The 19,531-nt window shown below is 45.2% G+C and overlaps 2 protein-coding genes and 1 long non-coding RNA gene across 6 annotated transcripts in view; 2 read left to right on the top strand and 1 right to left on the bottom strand.

Moving 5' to 3' along the window:
• Positions 1-1,603: 1,603 nt before the first annotated feature.
• On the top strand, positions 1,604-8,880 carry MYOZ1 (myozenin 1). Of its 3 annotated transcripts, XM_080643023.1 has the most exons (7): positions 1,914-1,991; positions 3,328-3,419; positions 4,278-4,456; positions 6,589-6,832; positions 7,207-7,372; positions 7,948-8,014; positions 8,278-8,874. In XM_080643023.1, the coding sequence occupies exons 2-7, from the start codon at positions 3,347-3,349 to the stop codon at positions 8,302-8,304; spliced, it is 756 nt and encodes a 251-aa protein (XP_080499149.1). In that variant the 5' UTR covers positions 1,914-1,991; positions 3,328-3,346; the 3' UTR covers positions 8,305-8,874. The 3 variants fall into 3 exon arrangements, with proteins under 3 accessions (XP_080499147.1, XP_080499148.1, XP_080499149.1); XM_080643021.1 differs by lacking the exon at positions 7,948-8,014 and having other exon boundaries at positions 1,604-1,991; positions 8,278-8,880; XM_080643022.1 differs by lacking the exon at positions 7,948-8,014 and having other exon boundaries at positions 1,906-1,991; positions 3,328-3,392; positions 4,321-4,456; positions 8,278-8,880.
• Positions 8,881-12,043: 3,163 nt separating this feature from the next.
• Positions 12,044-17,832, bottom strand: LOC308234626. The gene is made up of 3 exons (XR_013959112.1): positions 17,746-17,832; positions 15,862-15,995; positions 12,044-14,427 (listed from the first exon to the last, which is right to left on the bottom strand). It is a non-coding gene; the product is annotated as an uncharacterized lncRNA (long non-coding RNA).
• A 30-nt stretch (positions 17,833-17,862) lies between these two features.
• The window catches only part of USP54 (ubiquitin specific peptidase 54), a 135,236-nt gene continuing 133,567 nt past the window's right edge, over positions 17,863-19,531 (top strand). Inside the window, exon 1 of one of the 2 annotated variants that reach the window (XM_080642728.1) lies at positions 17,863-17,969. The gene's annotated coding sequence lies outside the window, so the exon portion shown is untranslated. The remainder of the gene's footprint in view (positions 17,970-19,531) is intronic. The other variant, XM_080642730.1, reaches the window with a different exon arrangement.

The raw sequence follows: 19,531 nt of genomic DNA, 5'->3' as shown, positions 1-19,531 counted from the left end.
GATCTTCTCTACCAATTCTGTCTCTTTTCTATTTAGTCACTTCTACCACCCCCCTTGGTTCCCTTTCCCCACATTTCCCATACAGACTGTCCCTCTTTCAATCTCTTGCTCCATACTTCCCAAGCTAGGCCTCCGTTTACAGAACTAAGAGAAGCTGGAAAGGCCCTTTGCCATCAACATTTCCTAGCTCCCTAGAGGAAGCAACCATATTTCCATGGGAAAACAATGGCTGTAGGGTGAGGGAAGGGAGAGGGAAGAACAATAGAGAGGGTGGGCAGATAGTGTGGATTGAGACTAATAAAGAAGAGAGTGCAAGTGCGGGGGGCGGGGTAGGGGAGGCCGGGGGAGGGGGAGGTCAGTGGAGAAAAAAAAAAGAGAGAGACATATGTACTACTATTTTTAATAACTTAAACAATAAAATTTTTTAAAAAAAGAATGAATAAAACCTTTCTAGAAAAAAAAAAAAAAAGAAGAGGAGGCACAAGAGGCAAACTAGAATTAGACTTTGGAGAAGGAAGTGCCATTGCTCCAATTTTACCAGCAGGGGGCATATTTGCCCCAATAACCAGGTCCAGGACCCAGATGCTCCTAAGTACAGTCTCAGAATTCCAAAGGAAGGAAGGGTCCAGAGAGCATAGGCTAAATATTCTATCTTCATCCACCTGGTAGTTTTAGGCACTTAATGACAGGAGATGGTGAGTGTAAGCAGCCATCAAATTTTGGTTTGTTATTGAGGGGAGGATTGTAGTGATGATGAAATCACCATCTGTTATTTGTTTTTTTTCTTCTAATTGCTTCTTTGGGTTGGGAAGAAATGGAGAAGGATGACAAAAGATGAGGGATCTAGAGGCTAAACTGATCTAGGAAGAGGCCAACTACAGAAAGCTAAAGCCCTTTCAGCTCCTAGCCTGAACCCGAAAAGTTTAGGATGGGAAAAGGGCATTGTCAGGAAGAGTGGAGAGCTCACAGAGGAATAGGGGGGTATTCTGGGAGCTACAAAACCCATTTCTTAAAGCAGCCACAATAGGGTGATTTCAGAACCTAAGAAGAAGGTAGAGGAGGAACCAGATGTTCATGGAGCTACTGGGGAAAGGGCTGGGCACATGACAGGCTTCTCACAAGGGGGCTTTCCAGTTAGTGCCCCTGCCCAGAGATTTCTCTGGAACAATGCAAATGGGATATGTATTCCTTTAAAGAAAAGCCCAAGTAGGAACCTCAGAGAGTAAGGCCTTGGCAGGTCAGAAGCCTTCATACACTTCTCAGAGAAACATCAACATCTATCCTGCAGAGTAGGCTGAACTGAGCACCCCAACAGCAAATAGGGGTGAAAAGGCAGAAATTGGTCAGGTCTTCCCCACATCTTCCCTTACAGCCTAGAAAGCACTGGGTTTGGTTAATATGGTCCCTTAATCTGCTAAAATCTGGCCCTCCCAGAGGAAAGATCAACCCATCCAGGAACTTTCAAAAGAGTAGTTCCATTGTGAACAGACATTCCTTTCCCAAACATAGTGCCTTAAGCTTTCCCACCCCAAAATGCACCCACATGTCCTTCCAGCTGTGATGTAGATTGGCTCTAAGTGGCTCTCTAGGTTCTTGTTCTCCCACTCCGAATTCCTATCTACCACTTGCTGCCTACCTCCTCTTGCCTTCTCAGTTTTCACTTTCTCCCTGAAAGCTTCTCAGACTCTAGATGTTAAGTGAAAGGGAGTTCCTGGGCAGACTGGCTCAGACAATTTAGTGGGAGAATCCCAAAGGCCTTTCTTTCATTCCTGAGCCTCTGGGCAAGGAGGGCAGAATCTTGGTTCCAGGGTCTCAGTACCCCTTGTGCCATTTGAGCTGCTTACGCTCACCATCTCTATTAATAACCACACTCCCTCCCCCACTGCCAGTGCTTCCCCCACGCCTGCCCAGCTCAGGTTCTCCAGTCACAGCAGCTCAGTCCTCCAAAGCTGCTGGACCCCAGGGAGAGCTGACCACCGCCCAAGCAACTGGTAAGTCTCCAACTCTATAACCAGAGGGGCTGGAGCCCATTCTGTTGACTGTTGTGTCTGTGTATGCAATAGCGACCCTTGATCCTGGGGTAGTTCCCTCTCCCCCATCTATGCTCAGTTCCCAGCTGTCCAGTTCAGGGGAGCCACAGAGAGTTGGAAGGAGAGGGGCCCAGGAGGGTGGGGGGAATAGAGATATTGGGGGAGGTGCTGGAGAAGTAAGAAGGGGGTCTAAGAGGAAAAATAGAACCTCGAGGCTGAGAGATACAGGGAGAGTCCATTTAGCAGTTCCTGGACTCTGACCTCAGCAGACCCCACTAAGTTAGCAGAATTGCAGTTGTGTTGTGAGACAGGACTCAACAGAAGACAACATTTTTGCTGGTTGCCAACTTCTATCAAGGAGGAGCTGAAGTCTGTATCTTTTCCAACTTGTCCCCCTTCACTGCCAGATACTATTATTATGTTCCTATCCGCCTTCAAATTCCCACTGCTATGATATTGCTGAGTTGACATGTATCAAGGTTCAAATGTTCCCTGACCACCCCCCCCCCTTCAATTTTGGGGTCTGGGGCAGGGGTGACTGAAATGGAGCAGGGAGCACTGCTGTGACCTCCCAGGCCATATTCCAGCTGGCCCAGTGGAGGAGCAACAACCTCTCCTTCCTATGGAGAATGTTTTTGGCTGGATCTCAACCCCGGCAGAACATTTTTCTGACCCCCTGGGGGTTGGGGAAGACTGAGGAGAGATCAGAGCTTGGTATGACAGCCCCAATCTGAGATCCCCATTCAAATAAAAACTTCAAATCATGCTAATGAAACCTGGGTGCATTGCCCTGCCTGTGTGTTACTTGTTTGTTTGTTTGTTTTAGCCCCTGCCTCCCAACATACACTGTGAATCTAATGCATGCACTAGCACTTTGTAAAACAGCTGCAAAGAGGTTGGGAGAAGGTAGGGGCAGGGCTACATCTATAGCTTTTGCCCTGCCTCCCAAGAGAAGAGAAGCCCCAAAGTAGTGAGTTTTCACCACTAGAGGGAATATATATATATATATATATATATATATATATATATATATATATATATTTAACTTTATTTTTATTTTTTTTATTAAGGTATTATATGTGTACATATCTTACCATTGCCCCCCCCCACTCCCATACATGCCCTCACCCCCCAGTGTTTTGCATCCATTGGTTACTCTTATATGCATGCATATAAGTCCTGGGAATATATATTTCGTTGAAAATCTAATGAAATTTTGCTCCCTGAAGCCCTTACTGTAGACACACCCTTCCCAATCCCTGTTCATCTTTCAACTCCTTCTTCCCACCCTATCCAGGCTGAATCCTACCTCCACAATGCCGCTCTCAGGAACCCCAGCCCCCAACAAAAAGAGGAAATCCAGTAAGCTGATCATGGAACTCACTGGAGGTATGGCATTTTTGCACCTGCCTAGTATGGGGCTTCTTATTAAGAGTATCTCTGGCCCAAGAGTCCCAGAAATATCATAAGGTTACATATGTCTTAGGGTGAAGAGACAAGAGAAATTCAGGGGTAGGGTGGGGTGTGGGATAGTGGTAGTGGGATAGGAGAAAGTATTCGACTCTAACTACTCACCCTTCCACACTTGTAATCTGAGACAATAATACCCATGCCATACTACCCAGCTTAGGTCCAGGACAACAGGACCCACAGGTCAGTGAGGTAGGTATGTTTAAGGAAGAAAATATATGCAATGGAGAGTGGCACAGAGTTAGCTTTCAATAAATGGTTAATCTCCTTACTTCTTTCCTCAAAGCTAGGGAGCCTGTGTACGTGTTTAAAATGGAAAACTGCACAGGCTGTTTGTAGCCAGAGTTCACTGAGGGGATGAGTAGGAAAAGGAGTTAAGGCAGGAGTATACTAAGAGGTGTCCAACTCTACACTGTGTTGGCCTTTGGGCTTTACCACAGGCTACAGCTTCCCCAGTGGCTTCCATCTATGATGTACTTTATTTGCCTTATAACTCCATGTCCATGTCCCCTTGACCCCATTCATTCTCTCTACTCTAGTATTTCCACTATCTCCACTCTGCAACCCCGTTCCCATGCATTCTCTCCAACTTCAAAACTAGGAAATCAAAATCCCTTATAAACTAGACAGAATTTGATCAGACATCACAGACATCTGCTTCCCTTAGCGATCTCTGCTGGGACACATACACTTAGTTATGGATGACATCTGCATGCTAAGCCCAGAAAACCCTCTTTTCCTCTTTTTCTTGCCTCTTCCTCCCCACCTCCCTAAAAGGTGGACAGGAGAGCTCGGGCCTGAACCTGGGAAAGAAGATCAGTGTTCCAAGGGATGTGATGTTGGAGGAGCTGTCACTGCTCACTAACCGGGGCTCTAAGATGTTCAAACTGCGGCAGATGCGAGTGGAGAAATTTATCTATGAAAACCACCCTGATGTCTTCTCTGACAGCTCAATGGTGAGTTCAGAACTTTACTACTCTCAAAGCCTAGTGCCCCTTCTGAAAGCTTCTTGGTAGGCCCCGAATCTCTAAAATACCACCAACCTCCCTTTCCCAGAAATTTAAAAGCCCATTAAAACCCCCAGATATAGTGAATCCTCAACAGCTCCAGGTTGAATTACAGCCCACCTCTGAAACTCAGTCTCCATCTTAGAGCTAGTGAAGGTGGGTGGGGAGTACCACACCCTCAGGGAGAAAATTCCTTTCCAGTATGGGTGTTAAAGATAGGGTTGCCAGATAAAACACAGGAAGCCCAGCCCTGTGTTTTAAAGTTGAGATACACACAGATAATTTTTTAGAAAAGTTATGTCCCAGTCAATATTTTTACATAAAAATAAATTTTTAAATCCCAAGACACAAACTAAAATTTTAGATACAAAATAAATACTTTTTAGTATAAATATGTCCCAGAAACTATTTGGGACATAAAAATTAAAAACTTTTTAAAATCCTCACCTGAGGATATTTTTCCATTGATTTTTAAGAGAGAGGGGAAGAGAGAGGGAAAGACAGAGAGAAACATCAATGTGAGAGATACACATTGATTGGTTGCCTCCTGCACGAGCCCTGACCAGGGCCTGGGCTGGGGAGGAGCCTGCAACTGAGGTATGTGCCCTTGACCAGAATCGAACCTGGGACCCTTAGTTCCATAGGCTGACTATCCACTGAGCCAAACTGGCTAGAGCTAAAAATTAAATTTAAATTTAAAATATAGGGCACTCATTTAAATTTGAATTTCAGATGTACAATGGATACTCTCATACATAAATATGTCCCATGCAATATTTGTGGCATATTTATACTAAAGAAGTATTTGTTGTGTGTCTGAGATTCAATTCAACTAGTGTCCTATAATCTTTTTAAAAAAATATATTTTTGATTTCAGAGAGGGAGAAGGAGAGAGAGATAGAAACATCAATGATGAGAGAATCATTGATCAGCTGCCTCCTGCAGGCCCCCTACTGGGGACTGAGCCCACAACCCAGGCATGTGCCCTTGACTGGAATTGAACCCGGGACCCTTCAGTCCACAGGCCGATGCTCTGTCCACTGAGGCAAACCGGCCAGGGCGTGTCCTATAATCTTATTTTCTAAATCTGACAATCCTATAGAGTTAAATGAAATTTTATAGCCATCTCCTTCTTGAGCCATTCTTTTATCTAAGGACCCCAATGTGGGCACTGACACTATCCTACGTTCCCTAGTCAGGATTCTTCAAAGAAACAGAAGTAGGGATTGAAGAGAGCGGCCAGGCACAAGATGTTATAGCTGAGAAGGAGGGCATTGGCTCCATTTCCTTATTACCCCCTCTACCTTCCCTGGGTAGTCAGGGGAGAGTGGAAATAGATGCATACATGGGGCCAGGGGCAGAAGTGTCTGTCACTGGCCTTTATGTAGAAGCAGAGTAAAAATGCTGAGCCAGTTATATCTAACTTTAGGAGACCAAAAGCCCTCCTTCCTGCCTGGGTCTGGTTACACTGGGTGGAGCAAGGGGATGTGCACAATGGGTGGCCAGTAGAGCCTCCTGAAGGAGTTGGTGGGTTATTTTTAGGCTTTGGGGTGAATCCAGTTTTGCTCTTTTGGTCACCCTTCCCCCTCCCCACTATAGTTTCACTGTCAGGAAATCCTGGTCCAACAGGCACCTAGAGGAGAGAGGGAGAGAAAGAGAAAAAGAGAGAAAAGAGTTCTGTTAGACAAGATGAGGAGGGGGCTGGACAGAGACCTCTGTAGTTCTTCAAACGAAGACTGGGTTCCCCATCCCAAAGCTATATCTCAAATTTTAGTTGAGCAGAAGTTTTGGTCCTCTTTGCTTTGGTAAGGATGGGAAGGAGGGGTGTGGAGAATGAGTTGTCGCCATCCTAAGGTATTAGGGAAACTGAGCCAAGGGAGCCCTACCCCTTAAGGAGAGTTTAATTCTTCATAGTTAAGCTACCCACTATTCATCTATTGGAGGGGAGAATCTTAGAGGATTCAGTGTCTCCTGGTTGGCCATTGTCTCTGATCAAATCTTCCTTGCTATGCATACCTGTGTCTTTGTATATGTTCCATACCCATTGCTAACCTTCCCCTCACTCTGTCCTTTTCTTTCAGGATCACTTCCAGAAGTTCCTTCCTACAGTGGGGGGACAGCTGGGCACAGCTGGTCAGGGTTTCTCCTATGGCAAGGGCAGCAGTGGAGGCGAGGCCATGGGAAGTGGCTCTGCTGGACAGTATGGCTCTGACCAACAGCACCATCAGGGCCCTGGATCTGGATCTGGGGGTACAGGTGGTCCAGGGGCCCAGACTGGCAGAGGAGGAGCTGCTGGAACAGCAGGGGTTGGTGATACAGGAACAGGCAAGTATCCTCCCCCAAGAGTAATGTATCTGCTCCCTAGAGCAGCCATATCCCTAGGAATGAGACCTAGATTGGGTGTAGGGAGCAGGGGAGGCCTGAGATATCTTAATGGACTTTCTGGGTCCAGGAGAATAAAGAGATGTGTCAATTTCATCCAGAAGCCTTGTTTCTCAGTCACCTTTCTGGCTTTTCCATTTAAGTCACAGATCTGACCCCAGGCTACCATTATTCCACAAACCTTATACAATTACCAGGAGGATGTTATACCTTTGGTCTCTGGCTCCAGCAACTTCCCTTGCACAGGGGTGTGAGACTAACTTCCCTTGGCTACTAACTGCTATTATTTGACTTACTTTCTTTTCCATTGCTGCTAGGAGACCAGGCAGGTGGAGAAGGAAAACATATCACTGTATTCAAGACCTATATTTCCCCATGGGAGAGAGCCATGGGAGTTGACCCCCAGCAGAAAGTGGAACTTGGCATTGACCTGTTGGCCTATGGGGCCAAAGCTGAACTCCCCCAATATAAGTCCTTCAACAGGTAGGAGTGATGGGGAAGGAACCAGATGCATCCCAGTGTGTGGCAATGTGTCCTTAGTTGGGATGAAGAATTGGGTTCAAATGTTTCAGGAGGCAAGAGGACCTAATTGAAGGTCCTAGCTCAGAGAAACGGCCAACTATGATAAAAAAAAAAAAAAAATTTGCTGGGAGGCAGGATTTGAATTTTAGTTCATAGGCCATTTATTAGCTGTGCGAGCATGGGAAAGTTACACTACTTCTGGCCTTGGTTGCTTTGACTATAAATACTAACTGGTTTGGCTCAGTGGATAGAGCATTGGCCTGCGGACTCAAGGGTTCCAGGTTCGATTCCAGTCAAGGGCATGTACCTTGGTTGTGGGCACATCCCCAGTGGAGAGTGTACATTTAAAGTCCTATTGAGCCTCCCTTTATTCAAAGTTAGGATTCCATTACTATTCCTGCAGTAGGATTCTGGTTCTACTTTAGTAAAGCTTAACTGTTCTTTTGAAATTGGGCTTCTCTAGACCGTGCATAGTAGATCTGTGTGAAAGCAGGATAGGGAAGTGTTAGTAAAGTGCTTTTTCATTTGGTCCTAAGGAGCCTGGATTTCCCAGGAAATGTTCATCCCTCTCATCCAGACCATATACTATCCACTGGAGGCAGGGTAGGGATTCTATGTTGAAATTTAATGTGGTCTCAGACCCTTGAGTCTGTAATGTTTGGGGTTACTTTCTCTAAAATGCTGGGACACCCGGAAAACCAGGGAAGGGGATGGGAATGCTAATGGAGAAGAACAATAGGCGTGCAAAAGCAATCTGCAACTAAAATTCCCAGACTTCCCTATCTTCAAAACAGAGTAACATCTCACTGATAAAGCACTGTCCCTTTTATTCTGGTTTTTAATGAAATAATATATCCCCTTTTCAGGACAGCAATGCCTTATGGTGGATATGAGAAGGCATCCAAACGCATGACCTTCCAGATGCCCAAGTTTGACCTGGGGCCCCTGCTGAGTGAACCCTTGATCCTCTACAACCAGAGCCTCTCCAACAGGCCTTCTTTCAATCGAACCCCTATTCCCTGGCTGAGCTCTGGGGAGCCTGTAGACTACAGTGTGGATATTGGCATCCCCTTGGATGGAGAAACAGAGGAGCTGTGAGGTGTTTCCTCCTCTACTTTGCATCAAGTTTCCCCTCTCTGGCTCCAACTTGGAGAGGAAATGCTGAGCAGGATACCCCCACCTTCATTCCTTTTGGGAATGGAGGGAAAAAGAAGGGATAAATCTGCCATTCCATCCTTCACTCTGAGTTCCCACTCTGAGCATCCTTCCTCACCAACTCAGATGTCTCCTTCCACTTGCTCTGTATGGAAACCTGCTCTTTTATGGAATTTGCTTTGCCACCGGTAACAGTCAATAAACTTCAAGGAAACACACTAATTTTTCCTCTGATATTTGAGGGCAGATGAAAACAATGCACAGAGACTAATTAAAGTCAAATATTAAACATTCATTATTCAAATTTCAAGACCAAATCTGAGCTCTGGTTACTTACACACATACACCACACTCATGAAACCACATTCATAGACATATACGAAAACATACTTATTCAATAGTACATAAGGCAAATAACCATGCACAAACACATGTGCCAGCCTACATGTGGGCACAGCTAAGAAGCTACTTTATGCTATGGTTAGGAAATAGTGTCGGTGACCCTGATGTTAGATTGTTTTTTAAAAATATATTTTATTGATTTTTTACAGAGAGGAAGGGAGAAGGATAGAGAGTTAGAAACATCGATGAGAGAGAAACATCGATCAGCTGCATCCTGGCACACTCTCCACTGGGGATGTGCCCACAACCAAGGTACATGCCCTTGACTGGAATCGAACCTGGAACCCTTGAGTCCGCAGGCCAATGCTCTATCCACTGAGCCAAACCAGTTAGGGCTAGATTTCTTTATGTTGCTGATTAGGATTTGGGATAATAAGGATTATCCAGATATTACAGAACTAGAACATGCCACAAAATTTCCAGATGACACCAGAGTGGGCTTAGTAATATATGAGTTAAAGGTTATAGATTCCCGAAAGGATGAGATAGAATAGGGAGTCATGTTGGAATCCAGAAAGAAGTGGGAGAGCCCTAGCCAGTCTGGCTCAGTGGATAGAGCATCGGCTGCAGACTGAAGCATCTGGGTTTGAGTCCAGTCAAGGGCACGTACCTTGGTTGCAGGTTTCCCGGCACTGGTCAGGGTGCGTGCAGAAGGCAACAAATCGATATGTCTCTCTCACATGGATGTTTCTCTCTGTCTCTCCCTCTCCCTTCCACTCTCTCTAAAAAAATCAATGGAAAAATTTCCTCAGGTGAGGATTAACAATAGAAGGAAGTGGGAGAAACCAGCTGTAGTTATGATATGCCTGGCTCTGAATGAACACAGCAAGAAAAGAACTAAGGGTCACAGGGGCCCAGCAGTGGTGTCCAGAAAGTACTATGACTGTGAAGAAACAATGAGAGCCAATAGGAATGAGTAACAGTTCTCTCTCTCTCGCTCTCTCTTTGGCATGATTAAACAGACTTTACTTTTTTTCAATTACAGTTTACATTCAACATTATTTTGTATTAGTTACAGGTGTACAGTTAGACACTTACGTACTTCACAAAGCGTTCTCCCCAATATTTCTAGTACCCACCTGGTACATACATAGCTATTACAGTATTATTTACTATATTCTCTATTCTGTACTTTACATCCCTGTGACTATTAACATTACTCTTTTTATTGATTTTAAGCATGGGGTTTCTTTAGAATCCCAGGATTTACTACTATGTTCCATAAAGTAAGAGTGATGCAAACCAGGAAGAATAAAGAAATGACTTAATAGGTTCTGGAAAAATAAATTCTGAGAGCTTGTTGAAATCAGCCAACTTCTCGAGCTTTTCAAGATTATATTAAGTTGCTAGACTCTACATAGACTGATTCAATTTTCATGGACCTTGGGTCACATGACATTTACCCTGTCACTTTCCTTTACAACCTAAATAACTTCCAGGGATTCTTTCTTTAAAGTTGTACACAAAGCTCTATTTCTATGTGCATTTTTCTAAGGAGAGTATCGTTATAATTTGATTTCCCTCCAAAAAGACCCTGAAACAAAAATCTGGATGCAAGTAGCCAATTAGAGAGGTGATCCCAGAATCCAAGAAGTGTAAGAGAGTGAGAAGAAAGTAAAAAACAATGTTCTGGGCAATTAGGATTGAGTCCCACTGGGGACTCAGAATAATACTATTCAAATTGTGGTCCATGGATTGGCAGCATGATTATCTCTTGGGAGCTTGGTTAAAAGTACAAACTCAAGAATCGATGGCTTAATAAGCTCTTGAGGTGACTCCTATGTGTTAGTAAATTTTGAGAAACATTATAGATCATACCTCAGAATTGCCACATTGAGGGCATAGGGAACTGGAGTTTTTAGCCTCCAAATCTCATCTCTCATTGGTTGCAGATTGCTATTAGGACTGTTAACTCTGCTTGCAATTCCAGACAAAGGTGTTTGCTGTAGGAAGCTATGGGCTTGTACAAGATCTGTCTACCAAAGCTGTAGTAAACTCTGAGGTGGACTGAGGGAATATAGGTTTGACAGGATCTGGATAAGGGTTATAGCTTTCATCATATTCTCAGGTTTAAAACTCTGTGAGCCTACCCCAAAAGTTAAGGACAAATGTTTATTGAGTGCCTCTATATCCCAGGTACTGAGTCAGATATCAGAGGTACAAAGAAAAATAACTCATATGACAAGGATATTTAACAGTCCACCATAAAATAATTGTTATATGTCTACTCTTAAGGTTGGGATAAAAATAATTCCAGGGTCTGCTGGTAAACAGCCCTGAAAACCTAGCAACTTAATTTTCCCAAGCTCAGAATGTCTGAAATCTTAAATATCCTATATAATAAAGAGGTAATATGCAAATTGACCATCACTCCAACACACAAGATGGCCGCTCCATGTGGTCAAAGATGGCCACCCCCATGTGGACATAAGATGGCCATCACAAGATGGCCAGCAGGGGAGGGCAGTTGTTGGTGATCAAGCCAGCAGGGGAGGGCAGTTGGGAGGGACCAGGCCTGGAAGGGAGGGCAGTTGGGGGCGATCAGGCCTGGAGGGGAGGGCAGTTAGTGGCGACCAAGGCTGGCAAGGGAGGAAAGTTAGGGGTGACCAGGCCAGCAGGGGAGGGCAGTTGGGGGGGACAAGGCCTGCAAGGGAGGACAGTTAGGGGCAACCAGGCCTGCAAAGGAGGGCAGTTGGGGGTGACCAGGTTGGCGAGGGAGGGAAGTTAGGGGTGACCGGGCCAGCAGGGGAGGGCAGTTGGGGCGATCAGGCTGGCAGGGGAGGGCAGTTAGGGTGTGACCAGGCAGGCAGGGGAAGGCAGTTAGGAGTCGATCAGGCTGGCAGGAGAGTGGTTAGGGGGTGATCAGGCTAGCAGGCAGAAGTTGTTAGGGGCAATCAGGCAGGCAGGCAGGTGAGCGTTGGGAGCCAGCAGTCCTGGATTGTGAGAGGGATGTCCGACTGCCCCTTTAGGCCCAGATTGGAGAGGGTGAAGGCTGGGCTGAGGGACCACCCGCCATGCATGAATTTTGTGCACTGGGCCTCTAGTAACAAAAATAATCATGGAACAAGTTTACTAATTTACAGGGAGCACAGGTTTATTGTGAAACTATTTCCTTAGAAACGTCTAATTGAAAGTGAAATTATTGCAATGGTGGTCTAATGCATTAAAGTGCACACTTGTACAAGATCCAGCCAGAAACACAGTCAAATACTTAAACTTTGCTTGGGAAAAAAACAGACCAAGATGGCGGCATAGGTAAACACCTAAACTGCTGCCTCGCACAACAATATCAAAACTACAACTAAAAGACAAAACGGACACCATCCAGAACCACAGGAAAGCTGGCTGAGTAGAAATTCTACAACTAGAAGAAAAGAGGAAAGCACATTGAGACTCAGAGGAGCTACAAAAGGCTGAGGTACGGAGGCTCGCACACAGAGAGGACGGGCGGCTGTGTGCACGGGCGGCTGAGTGTGCGGCTGGCTTTCTAAAGCGGGAGGGAGAAGGAAACTCCCGACTGCACTGAACTCCAGTTCTGGGCGAGACGCTGGGAAACCAGACTGATTCGGGGGGAATCTGGACTGTCAGGAAAAAGAAAGCACACTGAGACTCGGGAGCTGTGGAAGGCAGAGGTCCGGAGGCACGTGCGTGCGAGCGCAGAGAGGACTGACTGCTGAATGCACGGGAGGCTGAGTGCGGCTGGCTTTCTAAAGCAGGAGGGAAACAGAAGCTGCTGACTGCGTTGAACTCCAGTTCCGGGCAAGTTTCTGGGAACCCCGACTCATTTGGGGAGAAAATGGACTGTCTGGCAGCAGGCGAAACTCGAGGGCGGCTTTCTCTCAGAGGTGCTTGCAGCGATTACCGAGGGACACTGAGACCCAGGGGCCTCATAGGGCAGGGCTGACGGGAAACCAAGGCTGTCTGCTCCGCCCTGAAACTCTGCCCATTCCAAGCTGAGCACAGAGGCTTTTGCAATTTTGCAAGTCTTGTCTCATAAGAGTGTCTCCAGCACAGAAGTTCTCCCAGCGTAGACACAGCTGATCCTCACAGCCAGTTGGCCTGGAGGTCAATTCCTCCCAGTGATACCAACAACAATCAAGACTTAACTACAACAAGGCTGAGCACACAGTCCACAAAGGGGTGCACCAAGAGTGTCCACCTCAGGTAACTGGGGAGGCTGAGCCACTGTGCCCTAGAGGACACCTACCACACAAAGCTACTCTACCAACTCAGGGAAGCAGTGAAAATGCGGAGACAAAGAAACAGATCACAAATGAAAGAAATGGAGGAAAACAAACGACTGGATATAGAGTTCAAAACCACGGTTATAAGGTTTTTCAAGAATTTCCTAGAAAAGGCCAATAAATTTAACGAGACCCTCGAGGATATGAAAAATCCCCAACTAGAAATTAAACATACACTGTCTGAAATAAAAAATATTATACAGAGACCTAACAGCAGACTAGAGGACCGCAAGAATCAAGTCAAAGAGTTGAAATACAAAGAAGCAAAAAACACTCAGCTGGAAAAGCAAAAAGAAAAAAGAATCCAAAAATTTGAAGATAGTGTAAGGAGCCTCTGGGACAACCTCAAGCGTACCAACATCCAAATTATGGGGATGCCAGAAGAAGAGAGAGAGCAAGATACTGAAAACCTATTTGAAGAAATAATGACTGAAAACTTCCCCCACCTGGTGAAAGAAATAGACTTACAAGTCCAGGAAGCGCACAGAACCCCAAACAAAAGGAATCCAAAGAGGACCACACCAAGACACATCATAATTAAAATGCCAAGAGCAAAAGACAAAGAGAGAATATTAAAAGCAGCAAGAGAAAAACAGTTAATTACCTACAAGGGAGCACCCATACGATTGTCAGCTGATTTCTCAACAGAAACCATGCAGGCCAGACGGGAGTGGCAAGAAATATTCAAAGTGATAAATAGCAAGAACCTACAACCAAGATTACTCTACCCAGCAAAGCTATCATTCAGAATTGAAGGGCAGATAAAGAGCTTCACAGACAAGAAAAAGCTAAAGGAGTTCACCACCACCAAACCAGGATTATATGAAATGCTGAAAGGTACTCTTTAAGAAGAGGAAGAAGAAGATAAAGGTAAAGATAAAAATTATGAACAACTAATACATGTCTATCAACAAGTGAATCTAAAAATCAAGTGAATAAAAAATCTGATGAACATCCGGCTTGAGAAACCTTCGTGTTTTTGAGGAGACATCTCAACTGGCAGTAGCAACGCGCGTGAGAAGCCTCCGGATCCGCCACTTCCATCACCGGTGTCACCATGGGAGCTGTGCTGGGCGTCTGCTCCCTAGCCAGCTGGGTTCCATGCCTTTGTGGTGGTGCATCATGTTTGCTATGCGGTTGCTGTCTCAACAGTAAGAATTCCACTGTGACTCGCCTCATTTATGCTTCTATTCTCATCCTGGGCACTGTTGTATCCTGCATCATGCAAACAGAAGGGGTAAAAAATCAGCTGAAGAAGATTCCTGGATTCTGTGAAGGGGGATTTAAAATCAAGGTGGTTGATATAAAGGCTGATAGAGATTGTGATGTGCAGCTACCGCACTTCTACCAATAGCCAGGTTAAGTAAGCTGACCCTGTCAGGAAGTGAAAGTGTGATCCTCCGTGAAACATCTACCAAGGGTGCCGGCGATGAAGAAGAGGGACAGCCTCGGCGGGCTATGGACAACGAGAAAGAGGGAGTTCAGTATAGCTACACTATGTTCCACTTGATGCTCTGCCTGGCTTCCTTGTACATCATGATGACCGTGACTGGCTGGTACAGCCCTGATGCAGAGTTCCAGAATGTTACCAGCAAGTGGCAAGCTATGTGGGTCAAGATCAGCTCCAGCTGGGTCTGCCTCCTCCTTTACGCCTGGACCCTTGTGGCTCCAGATGTCCTCACCAATCGAGACTTCAGCTGAACCTCTGAGTGCCTGGGACACCACATAAAGATTGATGGCAGATACCAGGCTTATGCTTACTAACGGGAGCAGCACTTCATCTCTTTACTCCTTTGTGTTGGTCTATTGTTTCCATCATGTTACCTGCTCAGTGATGTTCTAAGTCCTGCTGGGTGACTCACCACGCCATGCCTGTAACCTCGGGTGAAGAACAGTCATGACTACCACATAAATACCTACATGTATCAAGCAATGAACAGACACTGTCCATACCCCTGCAAGGTGATGGTGGTTCTCTATTTTCCAGGTCAAACCAAGGCTTAGAGAGCTTGGTGATCTGCCCTCAGTTACACAGAAACAAACCCCAGGCTGACTTGGTTCTTTCTTCAGTTAGGCCCCATTGTCCCTTGGCCTACTAGGATGCAGGAGACAATGTAAACTAGAGACTGCCTGGACCTATAGAGGAGTCAGCTGGCTCTCTAAGCTTACCCATCACTAATAAAGGAAACTTAGTAATCCCCTGAAGGCAGTAGCTAGTATCTTACTAGTTACTGTATCCCTAATGGCTGGCACCTTGTCAGGTAAGAGGGTGAACATTTAGTTAAAAACATTTTTTTCCCAGCAAAGTGGCACCTTAAATGATTTTATTACTCACCAGCTATAAATGCAATAATGTGAAACATTTGCTGCCATTTATTATAGGAATGTCAAACCAGTACTATGTAAAGAGTGGGCAGTAGGGAAACTAAGGTATTTTAGAAAAGAAGAAAATGCTGACTCATAACATAGACAGTAACTCCAGTGGATTATAAAGTGCGTCATAACTACCTTGTAACACTGCTATAAGGTGAGAAGGATTGGAGCCATTAGCTACATTTTTCCAGATGTGAGAAACAGACTGAGCTTAAGCCCCACAGGTCCCTCTGGGAAGGCTGACCTGAAGAGCTATGTTGCAATGTGAGTACTTACCTGTCGAGTCATCAGAAGCCAACAGTAAATGTATGGACATCCTGCATGAGAGTGTTTCTCAACTGAGTCATCACCAACACACAAGACCCACCATGGGGACCCAGGTTTGTCTCTGGGGCAGAGTCCGTGCTCCTCTATAGAAACAAATGGGACAGGTAGAGAAACGGCTAAGCATGCAGAGGCCCATTGATCAAGCCATACCCGTTACCCTCCCAAGGAGTCTAGGTTTACTTATAGGTGCTTCTAGAATAATATGTTCCATTACAACTTGGGTGTCAGAAGTTAAGAAACTCTGCTTTGTATTTTCTAAGAAGCCTAAATAAATAAATAAATAAATAAAGCCGATTTAAAAAAAATCTGATGAACAGAATAAACTGGTGAATATAATAGAATCAGGGGCATAGAAAGGGAGTGGACTGACAATTCTCAGGGGGAAAGGGATGTGGGAGGTGCGGGAAGAGACTGGACAAAAAGCGTACACCTATGGATGAGGACAGTGGCGGGGAGGTAAGGGCAGAGGGTGGGGTGGGAACCGGGTGGAGGGGAGCTATGGGGGGAAAAAAGAGGAACAATTGTAATAATCTGAACAATAAAGATTTATTAAATTAAAAAAAAACTTTGCTTGGAAATTATTCTGTTAAAGCAACCTTTCTTCACAAATGTTCATACATTTGAATGCCACAGTTCACAGATGTCACACATTGGCAGCACAGCTAACTGTCTATACTGTTCATACACATCTTCTGTTTGCCATCACTGTGTTTTAAAACTCAGCAGAGTTTTCAATTCAGGAGCTCAAGAGAGTTCCCTTTTAGATCATGAGCTTGTGCTCTCCACTGGGTCCTGGTCCCCACTTCTACCTCTTGTTTTACACCAGGCCATCTTTTATTGTTACTTGCCTAGCCTCTGCAGCCATTTGAGTTAGCAATTTCAAGGGATTCTTTTACACAAACCACATGCCCATAATACTGTGCCCTACAATCACCCAGATAGCTCATAATCTAGATAAGGGTCTGGAGCTTTGCTAATATTATTGTCACTAGCCATTAATTATCTAATTAGTAATTAAGATATTACATGCTGAAATAATTTGAATATATTGGGTTAAAAATAAATTAATTTCATATGTATTACTTTAAAAATGTTAACTATTTAAATTGCACAATGCAGCTCACAATATATGTCTACTGGCTAGCACTGGTCCAGATTATGAGAGCTATTCAGGGGCTTTAAGAGAAAAAAATGAATTCTCCATTTATTATTTCTATTTCCTTATTATTGCCCTCCGTTTTATTCTTCCTTGTTGACCAACGTTAAGTTCATCTTCTGTTCCCAGATGCTACTCAGTCTGCATTTAAAGTTGTCTGAGCAGAGAGACAACGCCCTACAACCAAGTGTTGAATCACTAAGTAAGGATGTGTCCACTGGGCAGCAAGCAACAAGTGCAAAGTTGAAACCACACAATGCGGTCCCCTTCCGCATTCAAACATGTGTTTATGTTCCATTAAAAAACACACACGTTTATTTCCTCTTTTGGTCGGGCTAACCGATGGGGGTGTGGCCCTCGTGGATAAACATAAATATTTCTGTGGAACCAAACACCATTTGCAAACCAATGCAGGGGAAGAACAGATGAAAACTTCCTGAAGGAAGGTCATGAGATGGATGGGACGGTTGATTTCTGTCTTGCTCGTCCCATCTCTACAACGGCCTGCAGAAGGAAACTTCAGCTAAAGGCAACACTGCTCTAAGTGTGAGGCACTTGGGGAAAGTTATCCCAGTGTGGGGGTTCGCTTTATTAACGCCCCGCAACCCAGACCGTCCTGCCTGCGATAGTTTCCCGACTCTCCCGCCAGCTCAAGATTCTCCCTCGTTCTCGCCCACCTTCAGACCCTTGCACGCCATTCTTGAAACGCCTCGCGGCCGCCATTTTACAGTAACTATCGCGAGATATACTTCGCGGCCTGGAGCCTGACTCATTTACTTTCCTGCAAGAGGCTCCTCTAGGTGGTTCTCGCCGTAGTTGTGGGAAGTGTCGCGAGAGCTGGTTGCCTTGGCTCCCTGTAGCTATAGCAGCCGCGGCGGTTCAGGATGCGGCGGCAGGAGCTGTGAGTGCGACACCCTCCGGGGGGCGGGGCTGGAGGTAATGGGGTGCAGGGGGTAGAACCTGGGGGGTGATGGGGAAGGTCAGGTCACGGGAGGAGTGAACCCGAGTGTGACGTTTAGGAAAGGACCCGGGTCCAGTGGGTACAGGGACAGGGCGCCGGTCTGCACTAGGGTACACGGGGAGGGCTGATCTCTGGGAAGTCCAGAGGGAGGGACCGGGGTGTTGTAGGGTTCAAGGAGCAGGGACCAGAGCGTGAAAGCTTGTGTGTGGTGAGAGTAGCAGGGTTTCGGGGACTGAGAACTGGATAAAGGGACCGGACTCCATTGAGGAATCAGTGGGCAGAACTGGGGTACAGCTCGGAAGAGGGTATGTTGAATGGGAGCATAGAGGTTGGGCCGGTTTTGCTTTGCACTGGCGTGTGTGTGTGTGTGTGTGTGTGTGTGTGTGTGTGTGTGTGTGAGAGAGAGAGAGAGAGAGAGAGAGAGAGAGAGAGAGAGAGAGAGAGAGAGAGAGAGAGAGACCGAGACCTTCGCGGGTCCCGGGGGTCCGCCTGAGGCTGGTGCCACACTTGAATGCGCCAGGACCTAGGTCCTAAATGGCTTGGCGGGAATGGTGGCGTCCCGGACTTCACCGTCCCCCCGCCCCTTCCACAGAAATTCCCGCGGACTCTGAGATGTGAAAGGAGGTGAGCTAGTATTTAGTTTGTAGAGAGACTGTGAGTGGGGTAATGAGTGATTGCTGCTCCAAAATAAAGTGTGGGGTGGGATCCGGAGATAGATTTTTGAGAAAAAATACTCAGCTGTTCTTCTTTTAGAACGTACTGAGTTGGAAGAAGAGGGTGTGTGCTAAGATCACCTTTCTTCTCAGATTCATTCAAGTGTAGAATCCTTTACGGAGCATTTATTAAATTATATATGCAGTGTAAAATCAGTTTAGAGGATACAGTGAAAGAATGTGCAGTACGACACTTAAGCCTTACACGAATGTAATTTTAAAAACTAAGAACAGTGTTTTTATTGCCACAGCACCAGGCTGAACACTAGGGATAGTTTTAGTTACTTGAATATAAAACCTAGTGTTCCCTAAGTGTGCGTATTCAGGTTATGTGCCTTTTAAGAAATGGGTGAGATTTTATCTTAGAAGACTGCACATGTTTTAAATATCTGTCAAAGGAGTCTCCCAGGAGTGAAAATAAAGGAGAGGGCAAAACATTAGTTTCTGAGCTCCGGGACTGTTTTCTGGAAACAGGTTTGCACTGCTTTTCTGTTTAACTTGTATTTCTAGTGAAAACAATGAAGCCTAATGAAATCATAAAAATGATTTCAATCTACAGATACAGCTTTCTGATATTTTTACTCACTATCTTTTGTAGGTATAAATTTGCAAGGGATAACCTCTCTTTTGATGATGTAACTGGATTTTTCCATGTTGAGGTTGACAAATTCATTAATTAGAATGATGGCTTTTAAATCCTAGAGCTAGCCTTGATGTGGCTAGTCATTGAAACTATTTATTTGATATGTGTTAGACTAAAACTTTTAATTTGTAGTGTTAGTAGCTAAA

Source organism: Plecotus auritus, assembly GCF_963455305.1.
Source record: "Plecotus auritus genome assembly, chromosome: 9".
In the NCBI taxonomy this organism is placed as follows: Eukaryota; Metazoa; Chordata; class Mammalia; order Chiroptera; family Vespertilionidae; genus Plecotus; species Plecotus auritus.
This window is presented reverse-complemented; position numbering and strand designations above follow the sequence as displayed.

What these genes read in the sequence shown, in the direction of transcription:
- MYOZ1 (XM_080643021.1), top strand. Translation starts at nt 3,347, where the DNA reads ATGCCGCTCTCAGGAACCCCAGCCCCCAACAAAAAGAGGAAATCCAGT. An exon ending in GATCATGGAACTCACTGGAG is followed by an intron (nt 3,420 to 4,277) that starts GTATGGCATTTT and finishes CCTCCCTAAAAG; the next exon opens with GTGGACAGGAGAGCTCGGGC. An exon ending in CAATATAAGTCCTTCAACAG is followed by an intron (nt 7,373 to 8,277) that starts GTAGGAGTGATG and finishes TCCCCTTTTCAG; the next exon opens with GACAGCAATGCCTTATGGTG.